A 22,363-nucleotide genomic window follows, 5' to 3' on the forward strand; every position below is an offset into this window, starting at 1 on the left:
GAACCACCGTCTGCATAAAACGTGGCATTTCCTCAGATACATTTCTCATTCCATCTGACTAACAAGGTTTGTGATTCATGCTTTTTGTGATCAAACATTCATTTTGCATCCATCTTTTAAGTTTCTGTTCTCCTTTCACAAATTCCTATTCTCTACTGTCTCTCAACTCATTTACATATTATATGCAGAGGAGAAAACCATCTGCCAATGATTCCAGTCACCATCTTCCAATTATTCCAGCAGCAGTAATTGAAAGTTTCTCACCACTGACTGCTTTGCTTAAATCCTTTTGAATCGTATTGTGAGTGTTTTGAGCGTAAACACAATTTGTTATTTGACATTCACGGCCAATGACTTGACAAATGGCACCGATGTTACAGGAGTGTGTGCTGACATATTGACTGAATCAGCGTTTGAACAGTATATTCATAAGGACATTTATACATGCAGGTGTTAGTCAGATGTAATGGATTCAGGAGTAAACAAGCTGATAGTGAAGTCCGACCATTTTAGCTGCGGTATAAATCTGATATGCCAGCGCTTGTGCAGCCATCGCAGAATCTAATCTAAGGTTAATCTAATAAACAAATCACACTCAGCGCCGAGAACAACCTGCTTCACAAAGCAATTTTTCTTTCCGCTTCATTCACTTTCAAGGCCACTTCTGACTTCAGAGGAGATGCTGCATATTAATGTGTGTGTGTGTGTGTGTGTCATGTTTATTTTTGTTGTGCCCTGTGAATCATGTGCCTGTATTTGTTTTGGCATTTTGTTGCATTTTATTTTCTGCTAAAATAACATGACGAAGGTCATTTGGACGGAAATAGGCAGTGCTGCTTCTATATGCAGCTCTGTTTGACAGTGCTTGATTGTTTTTTAAAATTTTTTTTATTGTTTGGATCTCGTAAGGAATTCAAGCACAAGTTTGTTTTACAGTAAAAAGAGGGTGCTCAGATTGGAGAGTTAACCGCAAGAGATTTTTTTTAAAGACGCTATAAAACAAGGAGGGAAAGGAATCTCGATATATGCATATCTTGAAAGACGTGTTAAAGGAGTGGTGCTTGCCTGAGTGCTACGCCTACACTTAGGTTTGCTGTCTGCGAAGGCTTATCTTGTCCCTGTTCTGACAGGGTTTAGGGAGGGAAGAGGTGAGTCATACAGGCAGTGCCAGTCAAAAACTGTGTGAAGAGTACTTTTGCAACTATCCAACTTACAGGTCTGATGTCTCTTTATGTCTCATTTCTCTCTCTCCCATCAACGTGGCCCCTACGTGCCAGCCTGGCTGATAGAGGAAGGTCCCACCACTGTCGCACAGTGGCTCAGTTCCTTCTGGGCTTAAGGACGGTGGACTGATGCCCAGTCTTACCAACAGGCACACTTTGCAAGGTCACGCCTGTTATCCCCTGATAAACAAAGACGAGTGGAAGACAGGGAGAAACAAAGCTCTCTGCTGCCCATCAGCTGTGGCGCCGGCGTCAACAATGACAACACGACTCGGCCTGTCCCTGCTGATAAAGGCGTACCAGCACACGGCTGGGAAAGCAACATCCTCGACAAGCCATGGCATTAGTCGAATGCTGTACCTCTGTCACTCAAAATAAGAGGGGTGCAGGGATAATTAGAGTAGCCACACTAGTGCGTGGGATGACTCCAAGCCCAAGTCCAACCTCGACGCTATTCCAGGAGTAATTACTGCAGGTAGGCTGATAGCTGCTCCATCAATTGATGGATTTCAACAGTTGCTGAGAAGCACTGCACAGCGGTGTTGGCAGAGGTGGTGCTGGTGATGAGGCCCACGGGGAGAAGTCTGACCTCCAGGCAGCTCTAATAATGTTCTGTTCTACTGACGACTAAAAGGCAAAATGGCAGGCCACCTTTAACTGGTCGTAATGACAAGGCGTATTGCACAGGTCAGCTATTTTGTTATCAGCCAAGAACTGTCAGCAGGACTGAAGTCAGGAGGAGACAGGTGGAGTGGTGTTCAGTCAAACATTTCATCATTATCTTATCTGAGGCTGCCATGATTGAAATCGAATACATCACCGGGAAGAAAGGCTATTCGTTAAATGAAGCTGGTGCTGCGGCAAAAGTGGACAAAGGGCTCTGATCTGGAGGGTCTCTGTGATACCAACAGCAAAGTCTAGAAACACTATTGTCAGAGAATGAGAAAATAAATCAAGCTTGGTTCCACTCAAATTAACTTCTGCGGCATGACCCCAATGCTGTTTCATTGGATAATTGGAAATTGTGCCTGAAATACACATTGCACAACAGATGACACAAAATACTGGAGTGAGAAAATAAGCGCTTGGCAGAATGTTGCCTTGTTATGCAAAAAGAAAAAAAAAACCCTGAATAAACGTTAAGTAAAGATTGAGCCAACTTATAGTCTATCCAGCTAGCCAAGCAAATACCTTCCAATTATTTTTATTTCTCTGATTTAATCTCATCTTGAGAAATAGGGAATAAGCTACAAGATACTTCATCAGTGAGTCTTTTAAAGGGGAAGAGCTCTGTTACTGTAGCAAAGCTAAACAACAAGGGTTGCCTTACTGCCTGAGGGCAAGTAAAATGCCAGGTTGGGCTTGTAAATCTAGCAAACCAATTTCCCAATTGGGCAAGCCATAAAAAAGAATTAAACATAAGTTTTTTTTCTGGCTGATGAAGGAAGTAGCTAAGGGGTGAGTCATCTTGCTTCTTTGTCCTCTCTGTTGAGAGTTGCACATGCAAACGGGCACTCACAAGATAACGTCAGCAGGTAAAATTCATGAGCCAAAGTGCAAGTAAGCAGTTTATTTAGTGGCATTTGGGGAGGATTTGGGCCAAGTCCAACTATAAATTAATTTAGTGAAATATGATTAATACACATACTGAATTTATTGGGCTGTTTGCTTTAAAGTTGAGAGCAAGGGGGATAAAAAGGCTGTCTTTCATGACATTAAGTCTTTGTTGTTATTTGATAAATGAAACAATTTGTATAGGAACCAGAAAAAATATACTTCAGGGAAGTACATTTCTTATCCACCTGTGAACAGAAATACCCAAAACCAAAACAACATTGAGGTTGAATCTAGGGATTGTATATGAAGATGGACGACATGACAGTTCCCGAAAATTGAAGTTAAAACATTATGACAATAAACCCCACCTTCTCAATGTTAGCATACACCAAATGCATTTTTCCTAAAGAAAATGTACATCATTCTAGGTATTTTTTTATCACCCTAATGTTTGTTCAAGTGTTCCTTTCTCAGTAAGTTTGGTTTAAAGTAGTTATTTTAATGAGTTATACGATGCTATAAAAAGGTGGTTTGACATCATGATTGACAGCTGTGTGTGTGCCAATTGATGTGGTTGTGATCAATGTCTCTGCTCACAATTGGTCGAATGGATGTATTGGCAGAAACTCCACATTGTGGACATTGCTAAGGCACAGAGTCTGGCTCCAAATGACATCACCAGTATAAAATGGCAACGGCTGTATCCGAGACATTTTGGCTTCATTTTTGTCCATCTTTGCTAGTAAACAGTCTATGGTTGAACCTTACCGTAGATAAAACCGTTGTTAAATAAGAGAGCACAAATTGACAGCACTGTACCTCTGACTGGTGGCCATGATGGGCACCCTCCACCCTTTGATCTGACTCAGCTCCGTATCTGACACCTCAATCTGGAGGGGGAGTCGAGGGATCCACACGTTGAGCTCCAGCTGAGCGCTCAGATATCCGTAGGTGAAGTTCACCATCATCTTCACCTTGCCCTTCATCTCCTTGCCATTCACGAAAACATAGTCGCACCTGTCTGACACCTGTGTGAGAGAAGAGGAGAGGATTAAGGGAGACGACATTTAAATTGAAGCTCTTCTGACAGTTGCACCAGATGACTACACAGTGAACTACACTTTGCAATATACTATACGGTATATAAACTGTGGCCCGGGCTCTCCGAGTTGATTATAAGGTTTACACTCCTGAGCTCCCCACTGATACAGTATTCCTGTAACTACTTTGAACAAGATGAAAGGTCCTGTATGTGCTCCACACTCGGGAAAAGAGGGAGGGAGGCATGGAGGACGTCTTTGAACCTGAGGGAAAACAGGTCGTGGTCTGCTCTTCTATTATAGTTGTGCCTACAGCTAAAAGAAGAAACCAACAGATGGAAAGTAGTAAGAGGAGAGCAGTTGTCTCTTGATAAAATGACCAAACTCAAAGCCATCTGTTTCATAAATTGCTTTACAAAAGGAATGAGCGAGCCAAATTTGTGCTATCGGAAAGGCACAACTCCTTGTTGCTTTGGCTCAGACTCTCTGAAACTGCCGCCCCCCCTAAAGCTTCTCTCTTTACTCATACCAGCGTTTGATTAACGCTCAGAATCCCCTCTTTCTCTGTCTCTTAAAAGCCTTATGATATGGCCATGCATGCACAACAAACACTCAACATACGCAAAAACACAAGAGGCAAAGAGGATCTCAGGATGGATCTCCAGCACACACACGCACACATAAGGTTATTTATCTTTATGTCTTAAAAAGAGATACCTTGCTTTTTTTTCTGGGCACTTTGTCAATCCTATTGATCCCATCATATAGCAGACTACCATAACTGGAACCAGATGGAGTTAGATGGTCTGGGGAAATATCTTTTTTTTTTCTACTTCCAAGTTATTTCTCCACAGCGAGATAAAACCATAAATAGCCATTAATCATGAAGCCGCAGCAGGGTATCCGCTGTGACCGGGAAGAAAACTTTGTGTGTGACAGATTCCATAGCTTTGTGTGAGCTCCCTCCACTTCACATCACCTCTCGAGTGAAGCCAGCAGAGGAGTTACTGTGGAAACTGCATTTGGCTGGTTGGTATAAATAAAAGAAGATATTTGGAGATTTGCTGCACTGATTTTACACTTTGTTCTGTGCTCTGTGTATCAGAATAGTTGCATTCTCAGAAAACCACTGTGTGGCGGGAATGCACAGGAAACATTATATCCTGAAGGAGCTCATTCACTCTCTCTATCGCTCAATTTAAGCATAACATAAGGTTCTTTCAGCAGTTCTTCCACAAATCAAGGTGTCGACTATCATTTCAGAAAGCGCCGTTTTTTCTCAATTTTCTAGTCATTCTGTAACTTAAAATCTTTTCACTTTTGTGTCAGGAAATATATATATACCATGATGATTGGCTGCTTTGTGCACATTTTTCAAAAGAGGACTAAACCTCTTTTTGGACATATTTGTAGAAACGGTATCTACAGTCTCTTGGTGGGCGAATTTTTCTGTTCTTTCCTTTTGTTTTCCCAGTGGTTGACTGACATCTGAGGGCCAGTGTTGAAAGAGAAAAACTTTTTCAACAAGCCCACACAGAGTTGGTTATGTGCCATTAGTGATTTAGGACATCTGTCTCTTTATAGCATTAAAAATTTGGATGATCTTGCTGTTAACTTTGTATTGCAATCAATATTAGGAGTTAAAAAGCTAGGTAATTACCTAACTCAGAAAGTACAAGGTATTTAGAGCCGGCTAATGTAAACACTGATTTCCACTAGATGCTACTTTTTGGACATCTTATCTTATCTCAACACCTGCTGTGTCACAGTCAGCTCTGACTCACTTTGTGCTGTGTGTCAGTCCCACATTTTAAAAAAAAGGTTTGCTGCTTTTCTTTCACGGCTCTCTGGCTGTGATAATGGCAAACGATCAGACAGTTAAAACTCTTGACGTTATACTTCGTATAACCCAGTGATTTGATCACAAAGGGCAATATAAAGAGTCACAAACAAAGTCTCAAATTAAACATAGGACTTAACAGCTAACAACGTGGGCCTCCTAGCTACACTGCCCCGGTGGCTGGTGAAGTTTACGAATGCCATTTTCTACCACAAGATCTTGTAGACCATTAAAATGAGAAAACGTCTCTAAATAATGACTTACTTACATCAAAATAATGAGAATCAATACGAACATATCATTTTCCGAAACTATTTTGAGATATTAAGACATTATTTTGAGAAAAGTAGGACTAAGTAATTTTTGAGATACTTATATTTTAACATGCAAACTTATTTCAATATACTAACTCATTATTTTGAAGAAGTTTGTCATTATTTTAAGATACTAAGTCATTATTTTGAAGAAGTTTGTCATTATTTTAAGATACTAAGTCATTATTTTGAGATATGATTTTATTATTTCAAGATACCAACTCTTTATTTGGAGACACTAACTCATTTTTTTCAAGAAACTTATTTATTATTTTATTTTAGAAGTTTATCATTATTTACAGATACCAAGTCATTGTTTCAGGATATTATTTTTTTATTTTGAGGAAGGGTTGTCATTATTTAAAGGGAATTTATTTCCAAGAACTCATTACAGCGACATTAGCTCATCATTGCAACATATTAACTCACCTTAATTGAGATACTCACACATTATTTCAAGATTCTCGAGATTCAAACTCATTTTTTCAGCATATTAAGTCATTATTTAGCGATACTAACTAATTTTGAGAAAGCTTGTCAGGATTTTGATGGCAAGTTGTTGCTTCAATATACTAATTATTTCGAGATACTAACTCAAATAATGCAAATAATGATATTACACCAGTCATATTACAGGTAAAACCATACATACATCACTTGGGACCAGAAATCCACAAATCCTGCAGAACACTAACACAGAGAAAGCTATCACATCATTAAATTAAATAAAACTTAAACAGTATTTGTACCTAATTCTGAGCAAAGATACATTCTAGTTTCACATCTACTGTAAACATTTTTTCAATTGAGGTGATCATTTTTAAATGGTACAAAAAGGTTTCCCACCCAAAAGCAAGCTGACAGAAGCAGTGGACCTATGTATGTATGCTGGCCTGAGCACCAGAAAAAAAATCTCTAGAAATCCCCATTAGAAAGGTAAAAAAGAGCGCTGCAGGGCATCCTTCAAGGCTACAGCCAACCATCAGAGAACTTCTGTTAAGGACTGCACAAGCCCTGCATCCTCAAGTGGACACACGTAGGATCAGTGGATATTTGCTCTACAGCCAATAAAGAGTACAGAGCATACATAGTAGTACCTTACTTGTGCACTAATGCCACACGACAGTGCAGTGTATCAGGGGCTGACAGAGTTGCTTAATGAAGCTTTTGAACATTTCTACAAGGGCGGTGTCACTCCCCTGGCTACAGTCAGTCACGGAGCAGATTGGGCTCTGTCAGGGCTCCCGGTGTGAGAGTGTGTTTGAACTGATAAAGATGTCAGAGGAGTCCCTGCTCCTTATCAGCCCCCTCATTGTTCGGCGCTTTCTCTCTCACTGCACTCAGTCGGCTGATACTGAAGTGCCTTTGACAGCCCGTTTCGCCTTCTCTCACAAGTTCTGCAACCTGTCTGCACGAGCATTAGCTTGCAGTCTGACGGGACTTCATGTGAGGCTCACTGACCAAATCCAACAGAAATATGGATGATCAATAACATGGATGTTGCTGACAAATACGTTTATCACATCCGTCTTATTTGTCCTGCCACATTCACAATAAGCTGAGGGAAGTCAGGTTATTTGTAGTAGGAACAGAACGTTTAAATGAGTGTGGGATTTATTAACAAACACTTCTGCTACAGTACGTCCCATGACAGGCAAATGAACTGCCTGCTGGCATTTCTTTGATCTATTCCCAGACAATCTAAGCAGAAACAATTATGGCAAACATGGCAGCTGACACCCAGCCATCCCAATACATTACACTGACATGCTTACACCGCTGTGCTGCGTCGGTGGCCCACGTAGCTCCAAATCAATATTTTAACATACATAGACACCTAAAATTAATCAGCAGTCCCTTTAACCCCTCAGTCACTCTCCCAGCAGGGTGTGTGTTGTGGCAGACTGAGGGTGGGACTGTCTCTGCGAATTACACACTCTCCGTCATTCTGATTCACAAAGTATCATAAACGTCCAGGAGGATCCTCTGCCACATTAATCAGACGCATTAGGCAGCTAACGGGAGAATACTTACAGAGGACATTAAGGCTGTCTCTGGATCTAGCCCAGGAAATTAACAACTCACCAGACAGATACAATCCATGGCAGATATGAGCGATGGGAGTAGGGAGCATGAAGGTGGGGTGAGCCCGTCTCTGGCTTGTACACAGAGTTGGCTTGACAGAAGCAATTAAGCCGCTCAGACTCCTCTGCATAAGCTTCAGACCTCACTTCAGTGCAAGGGGAAGATCTGTACATATTCCAACAGCCTTGCTCAGTGGAAGCAGCGGCTGTAAGAGCCCACTCATAGCGTGACCTTGAGTAGGCCTAAGCAGAGTTCAGGGTTAACAAGGAGATGGAGGATTTGCTCTGGAAATTCATTAATACATAACTGAACTATGGATTATGTTTGTGCTGTTGACAATCTGTTTTTTTTTTGTGAGCAATAGGATCATTTTTTCTTCAAAAATGCAAGTGGTCAAAGGTGAATTCAACTGAAAATGGAAGCATGAAGTACCCAGAGCATGTTTGGACTTCTAGAGGAAAAAAATTAATATAAGCATATGCATGTGTGTGCTCACGCCCACGTGTGTTGGCGTGTGCCTGTGTGTTGCCAGTTGCCTATTCATACATCCAGGAACAAAATCATTCATTCTGAGTCGTATTTCTGGCCACCTGGCAAATATAAGTCCAATATTCTCTCTCTTTTAGCTCTGTTTTTGGTTCCTGGTAAACAATATACTGTATTTTCTCCATTTTAAGTCTAATGTCGACACGGTAGTTCTGAAGTGTTGGTATTTGCACTAATAAAGACTCATTCAAGGTAGTCAGGTTATCAGGTCAATCAGTGTTCTTCAGTCCCTTTCTTTGGAAGTCTGCTGTCCTCAACAGAGAATCGACCGATGCAACTGGAAGATGCTTGGTGATCTCCTTTTCATCTATAAAAAAATCTGTTTTTTTTAGCTCTAAAAAATGTTCAGTTCAGTTATTTAGCTGATTGCTAATTTTTTCTGCTCTCTGTATGGTGCTGGGCAGGTAGCGGACAATAACATTTTAGAGCTATTTGGCTGAAAAACATGCTGAGAGGGGAGGAAAACAGTAAACAGAGGTAGGTGATAATTGCCCTCCGGTTCATCTAAATAAATGACCCCTTTTACAAACAAGTAATCATGCAATCCACTGTTAATAAAAATATAACAAATCATATTTGTTATAGCTGTTTTAAATCTTTAAAAATGTCCTCTCTGTATGTAGCTACATCACGTGGAGTTCACAACTAACAAACATACATGTTTAGTAGATGAGCCATTCTGTATGTAACCTGTACTGCACTGTAACCCACCCACATACACCCACAGCCAACACAGTCTATACAGTCAACCAGGCTACTGTACACTGTCCAGAAACTCAACTGTCTAAACAACTAAGTCCGGAAAAAAAATGTGCGTGCAAAATTATGGAGCCTTTTTTTCAGCCTATATATGTCAGACAAAATTTCTTTAAACAAGACAAATCTCCAGAGAGGTTTAAAGAAAAAAGTATGTGACCCAAGGTATTTATTTCAATTCCACTGTAATTATGAGGCCACAAGTGAGTAGGAGCACCATTTGATGTTCACAGTGATTCATTATTCAGGTTTAACGTCACTCTGCGTTTGCTGCTCACCAATTCCCCAGGTCAAAATGAGATAAATTAGTCATGTTTACATCCATGATCTGGGGCTATGATTAGAGAACTTCCCTGAGTGAGCAGAGAAGAAGTGAACACGCAGGATGAATCCTCTGACTTAGCGACTTGAGTGGCAAAGCTGTAGCTCTTTCAAACTTCTTTAACTGCAATTTAATTTCCCGCTGGGACTCACTTAACCAACCCTAACTCACATCAGACATGATAAAGTATATTGATGTGGCAAAATATCTTCCTCTATTTTAGGTTTTGATTTAGTTTCATCATTGCACTTTAGTGTATATTGCTTGAGTTTGATTTGCTGCATGCAGCCACTCTGTCTGATCTCGACAGGTTCAAACACAATTGGAAAGCACCCTGGGCACAGCAGGGGGCCGTGTCTAGATACAGAGCAACATCTCTGCCACGTAGAATTGGAAACAGACTGCAGACAGATGTGATTTCTCTCTCTGGTTTTTCATTGAGTCTTTCTATAGATTATAAAAAGGTCATTGGGATTCTGTGGGAGAGCAGTTTCTTCTTTCTTTTTTGGAGAGCAAAGCCACTGATTCCAGGGCTCACCTGTATAACACTGCAAGGGACTTTTTACTCTGTGGTGCCTTGTGCCCCGGGTTTGAAGGGGGCTCTAAAAATAAAGGAAAACTTGAGCAACTTGTCAGCAGTCACTGCATATCAAAGACACACTTTCATGTTGTTTGTTTATCCGTTCAGGAGGATTTATATAGATGTGCTAAACATAGAAAATCTTCTCATCTTTCACGTTTGTAATACTCACAGTATTGTGCTCACATAATGCTGTGTTTGTAACACATTACCTGCATAATGTCAGTCATTGAACACACGGGTTTTATATTGCAATTGCATTGCTTCAATAACCAGGATGGACAGTGCCTTATGGTAAATAAATTGCACAAAATAAGATTTATTTGATTTGAAATAAATTATTATTATTAAATTATTAAATTAAATCAATATAATATTTATCAATGACATATCAAATTAACATTTGCATGCAGAACGGTTTGTCTGAAATCTACAGAAATGCAAAAACAATGGCTCGAATGATATATAAAAAATCAGTGCCCTAACCAGGGGAGTTTTCGCCTCATGCACTTAATGGAAAGTTACATACTAAACATAAAGTTACATACCTACGAAGATATGGTTAGGTTTGGGCAAGTAAAGTTAGGTTTAGGAAAAGACACATGGTGATGAGGTTCCCTTAAAATAAGTCAGAGTTAGCTGTGTTTCACATTGTCCCAAACATCATTCTCCTGGGGGGAAAGTCCTGTGTTTTGTGTGTTAGTTTGTTTGCCTCCTTAGGCAGAGTTTCACTCTTTACACTTGTTACTTCTTTACTCGCATTGGTACATTAGTTACTGGATCACAGCATTTCCAATTTTGTGGTTAATATACACATTACTGTTTCATGATTATGTGGGTTATATGCAAATTGTGGTGCATTAATTTTCGAAAGGTATACATATAAAGAGTGCATGTGAACAACCTTTAAAGTCAGTCGATGGCAAAGTGTTTTTAGAGAAATTTACATCCAAATGTAATACAAATTTTCACTGCATTTCTAGAAAATCTGCAAATAAAAAACATCAACAAATACATGTTTTCATCCATCATTGTGGGAATATTTGAGTATTGTCAAAATTATGGAAACATGGAAGGATGAGTGATGCTTAAAGTTGCTTGCATTATACTTTTTGAAATTTGCTTTTTATTGTACATCAACTTCTTCACCTCAAGTTTAAGTTTTTTTTGCTACTCACTCTTTTTTAAATGTAATTTTTTTTCAAAGTGCTTATGAACAGGTAAATGGAAACAAACACAGGCTCATTTCTCGCTCTGGTTTCATCTCACTTACCTTGACCACATCTTCGTCTGTAGAGCGACACTTGACTGCTTCAGAGACATCGGTCACAGAGGCGTCTATTCCAATGGTCACCACCTTTACTGGGACAGCCACCGTTTTCCCAGTCAGCACGGCGGTGTTTAAAATCTCAGAGTCCTACACACAGAAACAGAAAGAGAGATCAAGCCTGGCACATCTCTAATCCACCAAATAACAGACAATCAGTGATTATCAGATCAGAAAGAAGAGAAAAAGTGCAAGTAACAAGTAGTATTGAAAATGACCTAAAGAGGCTTTTCACAATCACCACGCAATTAGTGGTTATGGGGTGAATGACTGTGAAATCAGAGCCACTGCTGGGCGGACAGCTAATGACTGATGGCAGCTGGTGAGCACTTTGTCCAGGAAAGTGTTACAGCGGCTAAAATACATGTATTTGTCAATTAAATTCAATTGTGTCAGGTCCACTGTGCACCTTGGTCCCCTGGAAAGAATTTCTACACTTTTTAACAGTGTATCCAACATTTTGTATTCATTGACTTTGGAATAGATATTGTTGCATCTCTGAGCTGAATTTCTAAATATGAAATTAGCCATAACTATTCAAGGGTTGTTCTAATTATTGTGAATGTAATTATCGGGATGAATATAAAACATTCCCCTCACCGCCATGCTCTTCAGCCAGCTAATTGATGAAAGTAATTAGCATAACATTGTGGTTGGCTAGTCACCAAAATTACAGATCGCCAGATAGCATTTTGATTTTACTCGATTATTGACAGGAGATAAATGAAATGCTTAAAGAATTATATTTCCTGTGCGGAAATTATTCACGCACTATTACATGGGCATTTTTCTGTGATTCATTTGCTTCTCTGCGCAGACACATCATCAGTAATGCAAAGTCACAGTGTTTCTGTTGCCAGGGTTGATCCTGCTTTTATTCATGGAGTACTGGATTCACAGCAATTTGAAGGCACTCTCTGCAGTCTCCGTGGTAGCTGTGATTACCCTCCTCTTGTGCACGTGTAATTGCCTAGTAAGAGTACTGCCGGGAGACGTCTCAAACTCTGCCTCGTTTGGGATACATAGTTAATGTCATTTTCTACCTTCAGTATGCTTGGCCTCTTTTCTCAATGTGAAAACTCTACAGTTCCAGCAAATGCTGGAGCATCCATCTTCCAGATGACAGGGAGGCTGGGCGGACTGAAGATAAAATTAATAGGTCCAGCATCGTAAATAAAACAAATTTTATTAATAAGGGGCTTTTCTGACAAAGATTTTTTAAAAATCAGTAAACAACAAAAACAAAACTAGCACCAGGAACAGCGGTGAACACGCAGGTATACCCACCTATTTTTCTGGTAATTTACAGTTTATCCACTTATCAGCCAAAAAGGCATTAAAAATATATAGCAGAGTATACCACCTTCCTCCTCTGTAACCTACCCATCTATCTACCTAGAAGTGTGCTAGGCACTCCATCAACTACCACTTCACAATTTACCAGGAAAAATCTTGAGATAAACTGTTGGAACAATATAATAAGAATTTCCAAGAAAATAAAATCAAATAAAAATAATCGAAGGACAATACTACAAAGTGAAGATGAGATAAAATTTTCAGTCTTTTCAGCAAACTGTAACCAAAGTTTTTCATACCTTCATAATACCTTAAAAAGCATTTGGATAATTGTCATGGAGAAAATGCATTTTCCACCCAAACACAGTGTTCTTTCATTTTTTCTTGTCCATGAAATGCCCTTATTTTAATCATTTACACTCTAAGTTTCACAGGGATTATCTGTAAATATATGTTTTACTAGGTAACTGGCTGTCCATCTGTGTATCTGTGTACTATTAAAAGCGGTTGTTTCAGAACCATGGACAGCGCTGTTTGTTATGTGTAGCTGCTGGTGCGTGTGTGGGACACAGGTGCGCTGTCCGTAGTACTGAAACATCACTGAGGAGATTAAAAGCCAGCCTGCTTTGCTTTGTGATAAAGAGAATTTTTGCGCTTAATTCTTGTTTAACCTCCGCTGTAGCAATCCACAGAAACAAAACATTTTAGTGTGGCTATATTTAAAAATGCATTTTTCATCTGATTTTTGGGTGTGCCAGCTACCTCTGTCTTTGGGTAGACGGGCACCCCCTGGCACAGCCATGGCTACGAGACTGCAAAAAACACATACTGTGTCCCAATTTTAGCTGTAACCTGTGTGTGAGTGCAGTTCAGGGTGCTGGCGATAAGCTAGCCAGTAAGATAAACAAAAAGGGACTCACTTGCACTATATGGCCAGACCAGGCACCACAACAAACCACAGAGGAGCTCGGGTAACAGCACACACACAGAGGTAGTCTTACTTCATCCTTTGTGCAGAACGACATATTTCCATTATATTTATACATAGCAAATTGTTGTTTACTGCTATATATCCATGCCCTGAGTACATACAGCTCCTTTAAATATCTGATATAAAGGTAGTTTTACCACACTCAACCGCATTATTTTCACTAGATTCAAAAGCTGAGACTGCTACAGTACTCTTTGCACAAAAATTATAATACATTCATATGGTAATATAACAGACATAGAAAAGTCAGATCTCATCTCAGTTTTGATGAAATATTACTATTTTATGGCTTTGTAGGGCAGAATAATACAGTGTATTTAATGTATTGTATAAATTTGATGGGGAGACTTAACCTGCCACAATTCAGCCAGGAACATCCTGTGTAAATTAGCACTTGTCCAATCAGCCTTAACTAGGCTCTATGTAAAATGTAATTTGGCCCCGGGCTGTATTAGAAGTGCCTCAGCAGTCTAGACAGCCTTGGTTCTTTAAGTTCAGTGGCACAGCTTCATCACTCTGAACATACATCCTAACCTTTCATTACACATACACACACACACTCACACTCACACACCACGATTGTCACAGGAGATAATTGGGGCCAATTAAGAGGAGTTTCAGGTAACTGTTTCTCACTAAGTCACACATGCATAGGGGTTGTCTCTTCTGTCTATTCAGCCCAAAGAGCTCTCCAATTACACAGATTGCTATGAAATCGTGGGAGGCTCGGTAAATAGCTGCCGCTGAGGTCAAAATTTACTTTTCAATAGTATACGATCATCATGGCCTTTTTGCTATAGGGGAACTGACGTTACTTTCTTTAGTTAATCGTACAGAATGATAAAAACCTATAATTATAAGCTCTTTTCATTCTGTTATTGGGATACTCTTACACGAAAGCTGATTTCTTACATTTCCATGGGCAGGAACCCCAAGACACCTTTTTTTTGGGCAATGCATTGACGCTTGAAGACATTTCAGTGCTATTCTACTGACATAGTGAGTATTACCTTTTTTTCTTTTAACAGAGAAATCTTACTCTTGAGTGACGCCTGTTGAATAAAATGTCACATTTGTTTAGAGTAATATTGTCGAACCTGACAAGCGCAGACAGGACCAATCCACAGTGCCCGACTCCCTGTCACCACATTCATGTGTATACCATTGTCACCAGGCAAGTACACAACATTTGTACACTGCCCTGTTAACTCGCTTTCTAAAGACTTCCCCCTGTATTTGTGAGCTTGTGAATCAGAGTCATTCAAAAAAAAAGAGAAAAGGAGGATTAAGTTTGGTTGAAAGGAGCTTGGCCGTTTGTAAGCATCAATTACTGAGACCAGTCAGCTTTGGAGTGAAATGATTGTTAGTCGAGCCAAGAGATACCGATGAATCACAAAAAAACACTTAATCTTCAAATGGCTTTTCATTACAATTTTATAGACTGTGACAGTGTTATATAGCAATATAACCCCCCTCTCCCTGTGCCTCTGACTTTGATTCAATTCCCCTTAAAATCAAGGGTTGCTGTAAATTAATTCTGTGTCTGCTGGGATTCCTCCATTTCCAGAGGGTCATCTATAATACATGATGGGGTAAATGGTTGGGACCTGGTGAAAGCGGAGGCTAATGTTAGATTACAGCAGCTGGAGATGACCCAGCAGGTTGAGAGCTGCAGCGAACAGGGCCTGGCAGTAATAAGCCACAGCGGGATCCCACGGTGATGCATCAATGGTCCACACACTCACACATGGACAGCGCAATTAAACACAAAATGGAGACCAGTGGTGCACATCAGCAGCGTTACTCAGTCATTTTACAGTAGTCTGAAAGAAGACGCTATAAAAGTTGGTTCTGCGAAACTGAAAAATGACCTGATGAGAGTTTTTATTACAATCAGAGACCAGTGAGTTTCTTACATGAGATGCTGTACATGGTTAAGAGGAATTTGACCAAAATGCATTTTAACTTCTGCATCTTCTTTGTTTTTATGGTCCTAAATTTTTTAATATCAAATGTGCCACACGGAGTAATTTGTGTTTGTAAGTGTATGCATACAGGATACAAAAATGTTACCAAATGACTTAATTTATTTCAGGAAGGCCCGTTCTATTTCCCAGGCTGTCAAATGCTGATGCTTTGTCACGGCCCCCAGTGTACAATATTGACACAAAAGGTGCCCTTTAGAATCTTAATGAGATGTTCCAAGCTTTCAGCCAACTTCAATGTATTTAAAGCATTTAACCTTTAAATATTTAAGCAGCTAACTTCATTGTAAACCCAGCTGTGGCAATATGTGACGCTGGAAGCAACTGACATAGTATTAAGAGAGAGAAAGTTCATGTAGGGAGTCAGATGGGTCAAACAAAACTGGACTTTCACTCAGGAGACCAAAAGTTAGACCAAAAGTCAAAGACGTTTTAACATAATGTTGTGTTAGTCGTCAAATGTCATGCACTGACGTGATTCATGTGATACATTTATGTCATGTTACATTACATTACAACGTACTTAGTTTTAAACGAAAACATGTCGGTAGTAGTTTTGTGCTTAAATATAACTAACTGCAGCCAATGTGTTTTAGCTGTGCGTCACACAGAAATGCGAAAGGTTGCCCTGTGCATCGCTATTAGATGCTAAGGGGTGTTACAAAGGGTTGGTATTTGACTAACTAGAAATGAGAACAGGTTGTTAGGAACAAAAAGGATGAAAGATTACAATAATTATTGATTATACTGAATTTACAGTAATCAGATGAGGTAATGAGGCTGGCAATTAAACAGTCTGAATTGGAGAAAGATTATGCCGACATGTTGCAAAGTAAAAATAGTTTTCGATTTTCTATCTTGCACATCATGTACGTTGCAGTATTACCTGAGTCTGTTGGTAATGAGCTCAATAGCTCATAATTACTGACTATTGTTTCAAGATAAATGTGACAGTGATTTATTGACAAATAATCCATTACAAACTGAGATGTTATCGGAAAATAACGCAACATGCAGTTTTTTTTCAAAGGTGCAATGGTTTGAATGGATTATCTCACTAACACTGCACCATGGCCACTTACTATATGTGAAGTATATTGTCAATTAATATTTTGGCCTGGTATGCTCTATGAATTTAAAGCTGGCATTGTCTTTAGGACCGCCAAATTAACTTTTTAGGGCCTGTTTCAATACATCTTTTTTTTTATCTGAGCACTGTTTTTTCTCAGTCATTTCCAATGAGAAGAGAAGGTAGCACTGCAGCTTTCTTCATAAATATAAACTGTGTTCAGTAACTAATACATAAATGGTTATTTTGTGGGTGAAACATTCCTTTCAAACAAGCTTCTACAGGAAGCAGGGGCGAAAATGAGAAATGAAAATTAGCTAATGAAATCAATTTATGTGAATCAAGTTCTCTTGACTTCTTTTTGTCCTTCACCTCTGTGTGCCTCCTCTGCAGTAAGTATGCACAAGAAAAAAAGATAACAGGAAAATATTGATATTTTCATAGCACTTTGCTCGTAGAAAGAACATGAGGGACAGGTGCAATGTGCTAATATTTTAAAAGAAGTTTCGATGCATGCAGCATACTTTGTAGTCCATTTGATTCTCATTTGTTGACGCCGGTGTTTGTGCTTTTCTTGCTGGCCAATCTGCCCCTCAAGTCTCACAGATTTTGTTCAATAATCTGTGGGAGAACTGCCTGTCTGCTTTATCAAGGATCTCTCTGTTAGCATTCAGCACGCTGCTGTGGCTGGTAATGTGCTCTGGGCCGTAATTTCTGCCTGTGTCTCGGCTGGATCTGAAAATAAGTGAGATTTATGGTGTCAGCCTGAGTGACACGGGCAGCATGAGAAGTAGCGAAGCTGCTTCCCGTCCTGCTGTAGCGATTAGCCTCTGCTTCTAGCCTGCACTAACACATCCACAGTCTGACCTCACCATCCCGGCAACGGCAACAAATGAACAGGTCAAGCACAGTGTTGAGTTGGGGATTTTTTGGGCCTGCATTATTCATTGTGCGGCAGAGAGAAGAGAGGGTGGTAAACACAGTGTATATGCTTCTTGTGCACGCCTCTTTTCTGTCAGTTCCCTGTTGTTGTGGCTGTCCTAAAGCCAACAAGCTTACCAGATAAACCCAAAAGCACAAGTCAGGGTGGTGAAAAACCTGTAAGCCAAAATCTGGTGCTTTTACCACCACAATTAAAGACTTGTCATAGGACTCTGTGTATTATCTTTTAGTCATTTCTAGAGCAACAGTTTAAAAGGGGCCATGAAATATGCCAATAGTCACCCAATCTACTCTGAATGAAATATTCATAGTTCTGATAAACATTTTCATCCCTTGGTGATGCGTACGTGTGAGGAAACTGAAATGGGAGTAGAGGGATAGTGAATGATATGCCGTAGACATTAAACGCCACTCAGACAGTGTCCTGAAGCTATTAAGCAGACTAAAAGAGACATGTCCTTTCATCAGCTCCTCTCTCCACATTGTGCAATGCTCAATGTGGCACTTCCTCCCTTCTATTCCAGTGGGCGTTTAATTGGCTAGAAGCAAGAAACATGGAGGAGAGCGGGAATAAAGGCCTTGGTAGCACCATGCAGAGCGATACATCACTGCATGACAGCGCATTGAAGTGGTGGGATGGTTGTGAAGCCAACACGCTGCCTTTTAATGAGGGTCTCTCTCTTGCTCCCTTCTCTTCTCTTCCCACTCTTTGCTCCTCAAACAATGAGCTACTTCCTTTCCAGTCTTCCCTCTCCTCTCCCCCTCTTCCCACTTCCTTGCTTCCCAGCCAACTGGATGGAGGTGGCAACAGTGCGTGGTGCACAAAGAGCTCATCTCCAATGAGTGGCAGTGCCCCGTCTGAGGTACATGCTGGTCAGGGGGGCGATCTGCTCATTACTGCTGGCTGTAGCTGGTGGGGAGAAGATTAACTCGATGGCTGCTTTGATAGGGGGATTCGCTGCAGAATGTGTCTGTTTAAAAGGAGAGGTAATGGGAGATCATGATGGGGATCACATGGACAGGATGAGTGGTGCCTTGCAGTTAGCAGGCATGTCCAGGTTCCTCATTCAATTATTGAGAGACATCATATAAAGGGCACTTCATATTTCCTGTCAAAGTACTTTGTGAAAGTACTATGCCAATGAGCTGAACTGTTGGGCTGGTTGCTGTTATTAATGAGTGGCCCTTGGGACATTTGCAGGTGTAACTTTTCCTAAAATCCCCTATAGTCCTTTTTGAACTAGCTTTTTTTCTTGCAAATTGTCTGTATTTTGGCAAAATATTAACCTCCTAACAATAGATACCTGCACACGAATATGCTGTTCATAATAACCAAGTATGGAGCGTAGTATTGGTTCTGGAATAGTTCTGATGCAACATTTTCATTAGATGACTTAGCTGCTTATCTCATGTCTCACAATCACTGCTTGACTACCAGCGGACGAGTAACATCCAGTTACACTCAATCAGGTGTGAGATGCTGCCATTATGACCCGACTGTTGATACACTCACTTCAGTTTCTTTGCTGCCCAAAAAACCCCTCTACCACCCCAATCTTCTATTAATGTGCTAACCTTTTCATATTGTTCATTTAATAAAGTGAAAGAAGACTGACTGTAGGTTCTCCGGACAGACATAAAAACATGTACGTAAAAAACATGTAAGTAGTACTCCTGACCAAGGCACTCGCCGTAGATCTGGAGTTAGTCCCCGCTGCACGCGGTCGCTCACTGCTCCATAGATGATGGGTTAAATGCAGAGGACAAATTTTGCTATACAATTAACATGTGATAATAAAGACTTATTCTTCTAAGAGGTATCAAAGACAGAAAAAAAGCATAGATCCCAAAATGTCAAAGTCTTCCTTTAAAGGGATAGTTTGGATCTTTTTTGAAGTGGATAATGAGGTATTCATCTTTTGTCAGTGTATTACCTACAGTAGATGTCAGTCGTCACACTCCCAGTTTTGAGAAGCAAGACTACCACCATGGAAGCTTAGCTTTTTACAGCTCTGTGTGAATTTAGGTTAACATCAAAACATATTTTTGCCACTTAATAAAAGGTCTATCTAAAAACATTTAAATTTGTATTAGTGGATGCTATATTGTGAATATTTTCACAGCTTTACTTTACCATCAGACAGCCCCTTTCTATCGGCACTACATTTTCTCAACAACAGAACTTCTGTATTCCTGCACATCTCTCTTTCTTGGCCTGTTTGTTTTCCCTCGACGGAAGTTTCTTGTTTACTCTGGTTCATAAAGGTAACATCTTGTCCCACAGTGAATGTCATTTTGTTGTCACTGTTATAATAAGTAATTTATTTTGTTTTCTTGCATTTGTTTCTGGTAATTTGCTGATCCCTAAACCACTCACAGTCCCAAACAGCTAATCTGCATCATAATATACTGAGTGTCACAGTTGTGCTTATGTGTAGGGAAATGGCAATTCTACAGTTGAGAAAATGTAGTTCCAAATGAAGGGGCTGTCTGATGAGAAGGTAAAGTGGTAAAAATAGCCTAATATAGCGTACACTTGGGTTGATATTAATTTTTTTAAGCTGCTAGAAAAAAAATAGGGACATGCCGATCACAATCTATTGTAGGTAATACACGGACTGTGGATAAGTACCTCATATAACCCCATTAAAAAAATCCAAACTATCCCTTTTATGGGGGATTAATTCTTCCACAGAAACCTCTGCTACTCATGAAATGTCCCTCAAAAACCAGTCTTGCCCACTTTGCAAAAAAATCTAACAGTATAACCTTTTGCTTTAAATATTGAATTCCTTGACTTACTGCAAGTGTCTCTGACTGAAATAAAAGAATAAAGCATTATATTTCTGAATGTCTGGCCTGAATTTGACTTTTGATGACCGAGGCAATGTGACTGTGAAAGCATCAAGGCGAGAAAGAGAAAATCAAAAGACAAAACAGTCGGCATGGATCCTTTTCCACACTTTTCACAGCACCTGAAGGGGAAAAAAGTGCTGCATAAACTTAAACAGAAACTCTTGATCTTATAGTGGACTCAGAGGTGGACTGATTTATGTTGTATTGTTGCCCTCGCAAACTTCAAAAGAAGGGCAACCAATGACGTTTTGATAAGAACTCCCTCCTCGTCCGATAGTTCATAGATGCTATTGATGTTTTAGTCCATTGAAACACTTTCAGTTGTAAATTATTTATGAGCGCACATGATATACGGGTAAACTTTGACTGTGGGGAACAGTCACAGTGACAAGCTGCTGACAGGACAAGTCCCCCCACAAATATTAATTACATTATGAACTGTCCCTGATTTCTTAGTCTACACAGTTGATGACATGTATAATTCATTTCTCTAAAGAGGCTGAGGCTGGATTGCACCAACAAAGACTTTAAAACCTAATTAAATCCTATTTCTGTCGCACCAATCTTTAAAACGGGCTCTAAATTTAGAAAGAATCAAATTAAACCTCTCTTTTAATCTCAGTTTAGTTTTTACTCTAAACCTACATTACATTTCATTCTGTTGCACCAAAACTTTAAACTCCAATTTAAACTGTGGTCCAGGGTTAACTTTGAACCTACAGTTTAGGAAGTTTAACTTTTACAATGGCTGCCATTTGAGATGGACTGAGCAAAATAATTAAGTGACTCGAAGAAAGTAGAGACACAGACTCAACCCTCTTGACTTTTATGATGATGATACTGATTCACAAAGGAAACTGTAATTATGAGTACCATTAAGCTAGCAACTTTTATAGCTCACTAGCAACATTTATTGTTACAGAGAAGCAACCGTTTAAACAGTTAACACTTCCTCTCCAACTCTCTTTTATACTTAGACAGCATGCTGATTGTACTTTTTATAATGTATTTATTTTTAATTCTGTATTAAATAAATAAACTTGACTTAAACTTTTTTAATGGTAATGATAATTATAAATCTAAATTTACTCATTTCAAACCTAGTTTTACTAAACTTAGATTAAATTAATCCTTGTTGGTGCAACCTAGCCTAAATGTCTATCTCAAGGTTTTATTTTCAAGAGACACAGAATGTGAAGGAAGATGTGATAGGAAATGGTATATGAACTGTAGTCATAGTACTCTGTGCTGCATCCATTCACCTTCAGGGTCTTATAAACATGCCTGTGCAGAGGGCTTATTAGTGTCTGTACTTTCAAGATAAAGTTAGGAATTATCGTTGGCTGGTGCTGGTGGGACGGAGCCAACCTCCAGAGTCCTGTGGCCATGAATTGCACCTCACGCTGTGAAAAGGAGCTTGTGAATAAAACATGGCTGGACCTTGGAGTACAATATTTCACGTTTATAGGATGAATCCCCTGCTATCCTCATGAATACCATACCTGTAATACATCTAGATCAGTGGGTCAGGAGGGAGGAACGGGTGTCCCTGGAGAATTTCAACAACAGTCAGCTCCAGAAGAATCAAGGTCAGGCACCAGGGACACAAGCAGCTCTCTGCTCACCTAGAGATG

At 39.8% G+C, this 22,363-nt stretch overlaps 1 protein-coding gene across 1 annotated transcript in view; it reads right to left on the minus strand.

The window, feature by feature from the left end:
* Positions 1 to 22,363, minus strand: part of si:dkeyp-14d3.1 (transmembrane protein 132C) — a 165,851-nt gene that overhangs the window by 11,980 nt on the left and 131,508 nt on the right. The window contains exons 5-6 of the mRNA XM_042488796.1: positions 11,537 to 11,680; positions 3,586 to 3,808 (exon numbers count right to left, since the gene is read on the minus strand). Of these exons, the coding sequence (XP_042344730.1) occupies positions 3,586 to 3,808; positions 11,537 to 11,680 (367 nt within the window). The remainder of the gene's footprint in view (positions 1 to 3,585; positions 3,809 to 11,536; positions 11,681 to 22,363) is intronic.

Source organism: Plectropomus leopardus, chromosome 6, assembly GCF_008729295.1.
Source record: "Plectropomus leopardus isolate mb chromosome 6, YSFRI_Pleo_2.0, whole genome shotgun sequence".
NCBI lineage: Eukaryota > Metazoa > Chordata > Actinopteri > Perciformes > Serranidae > Plectropomus > Plectropomus leopardus.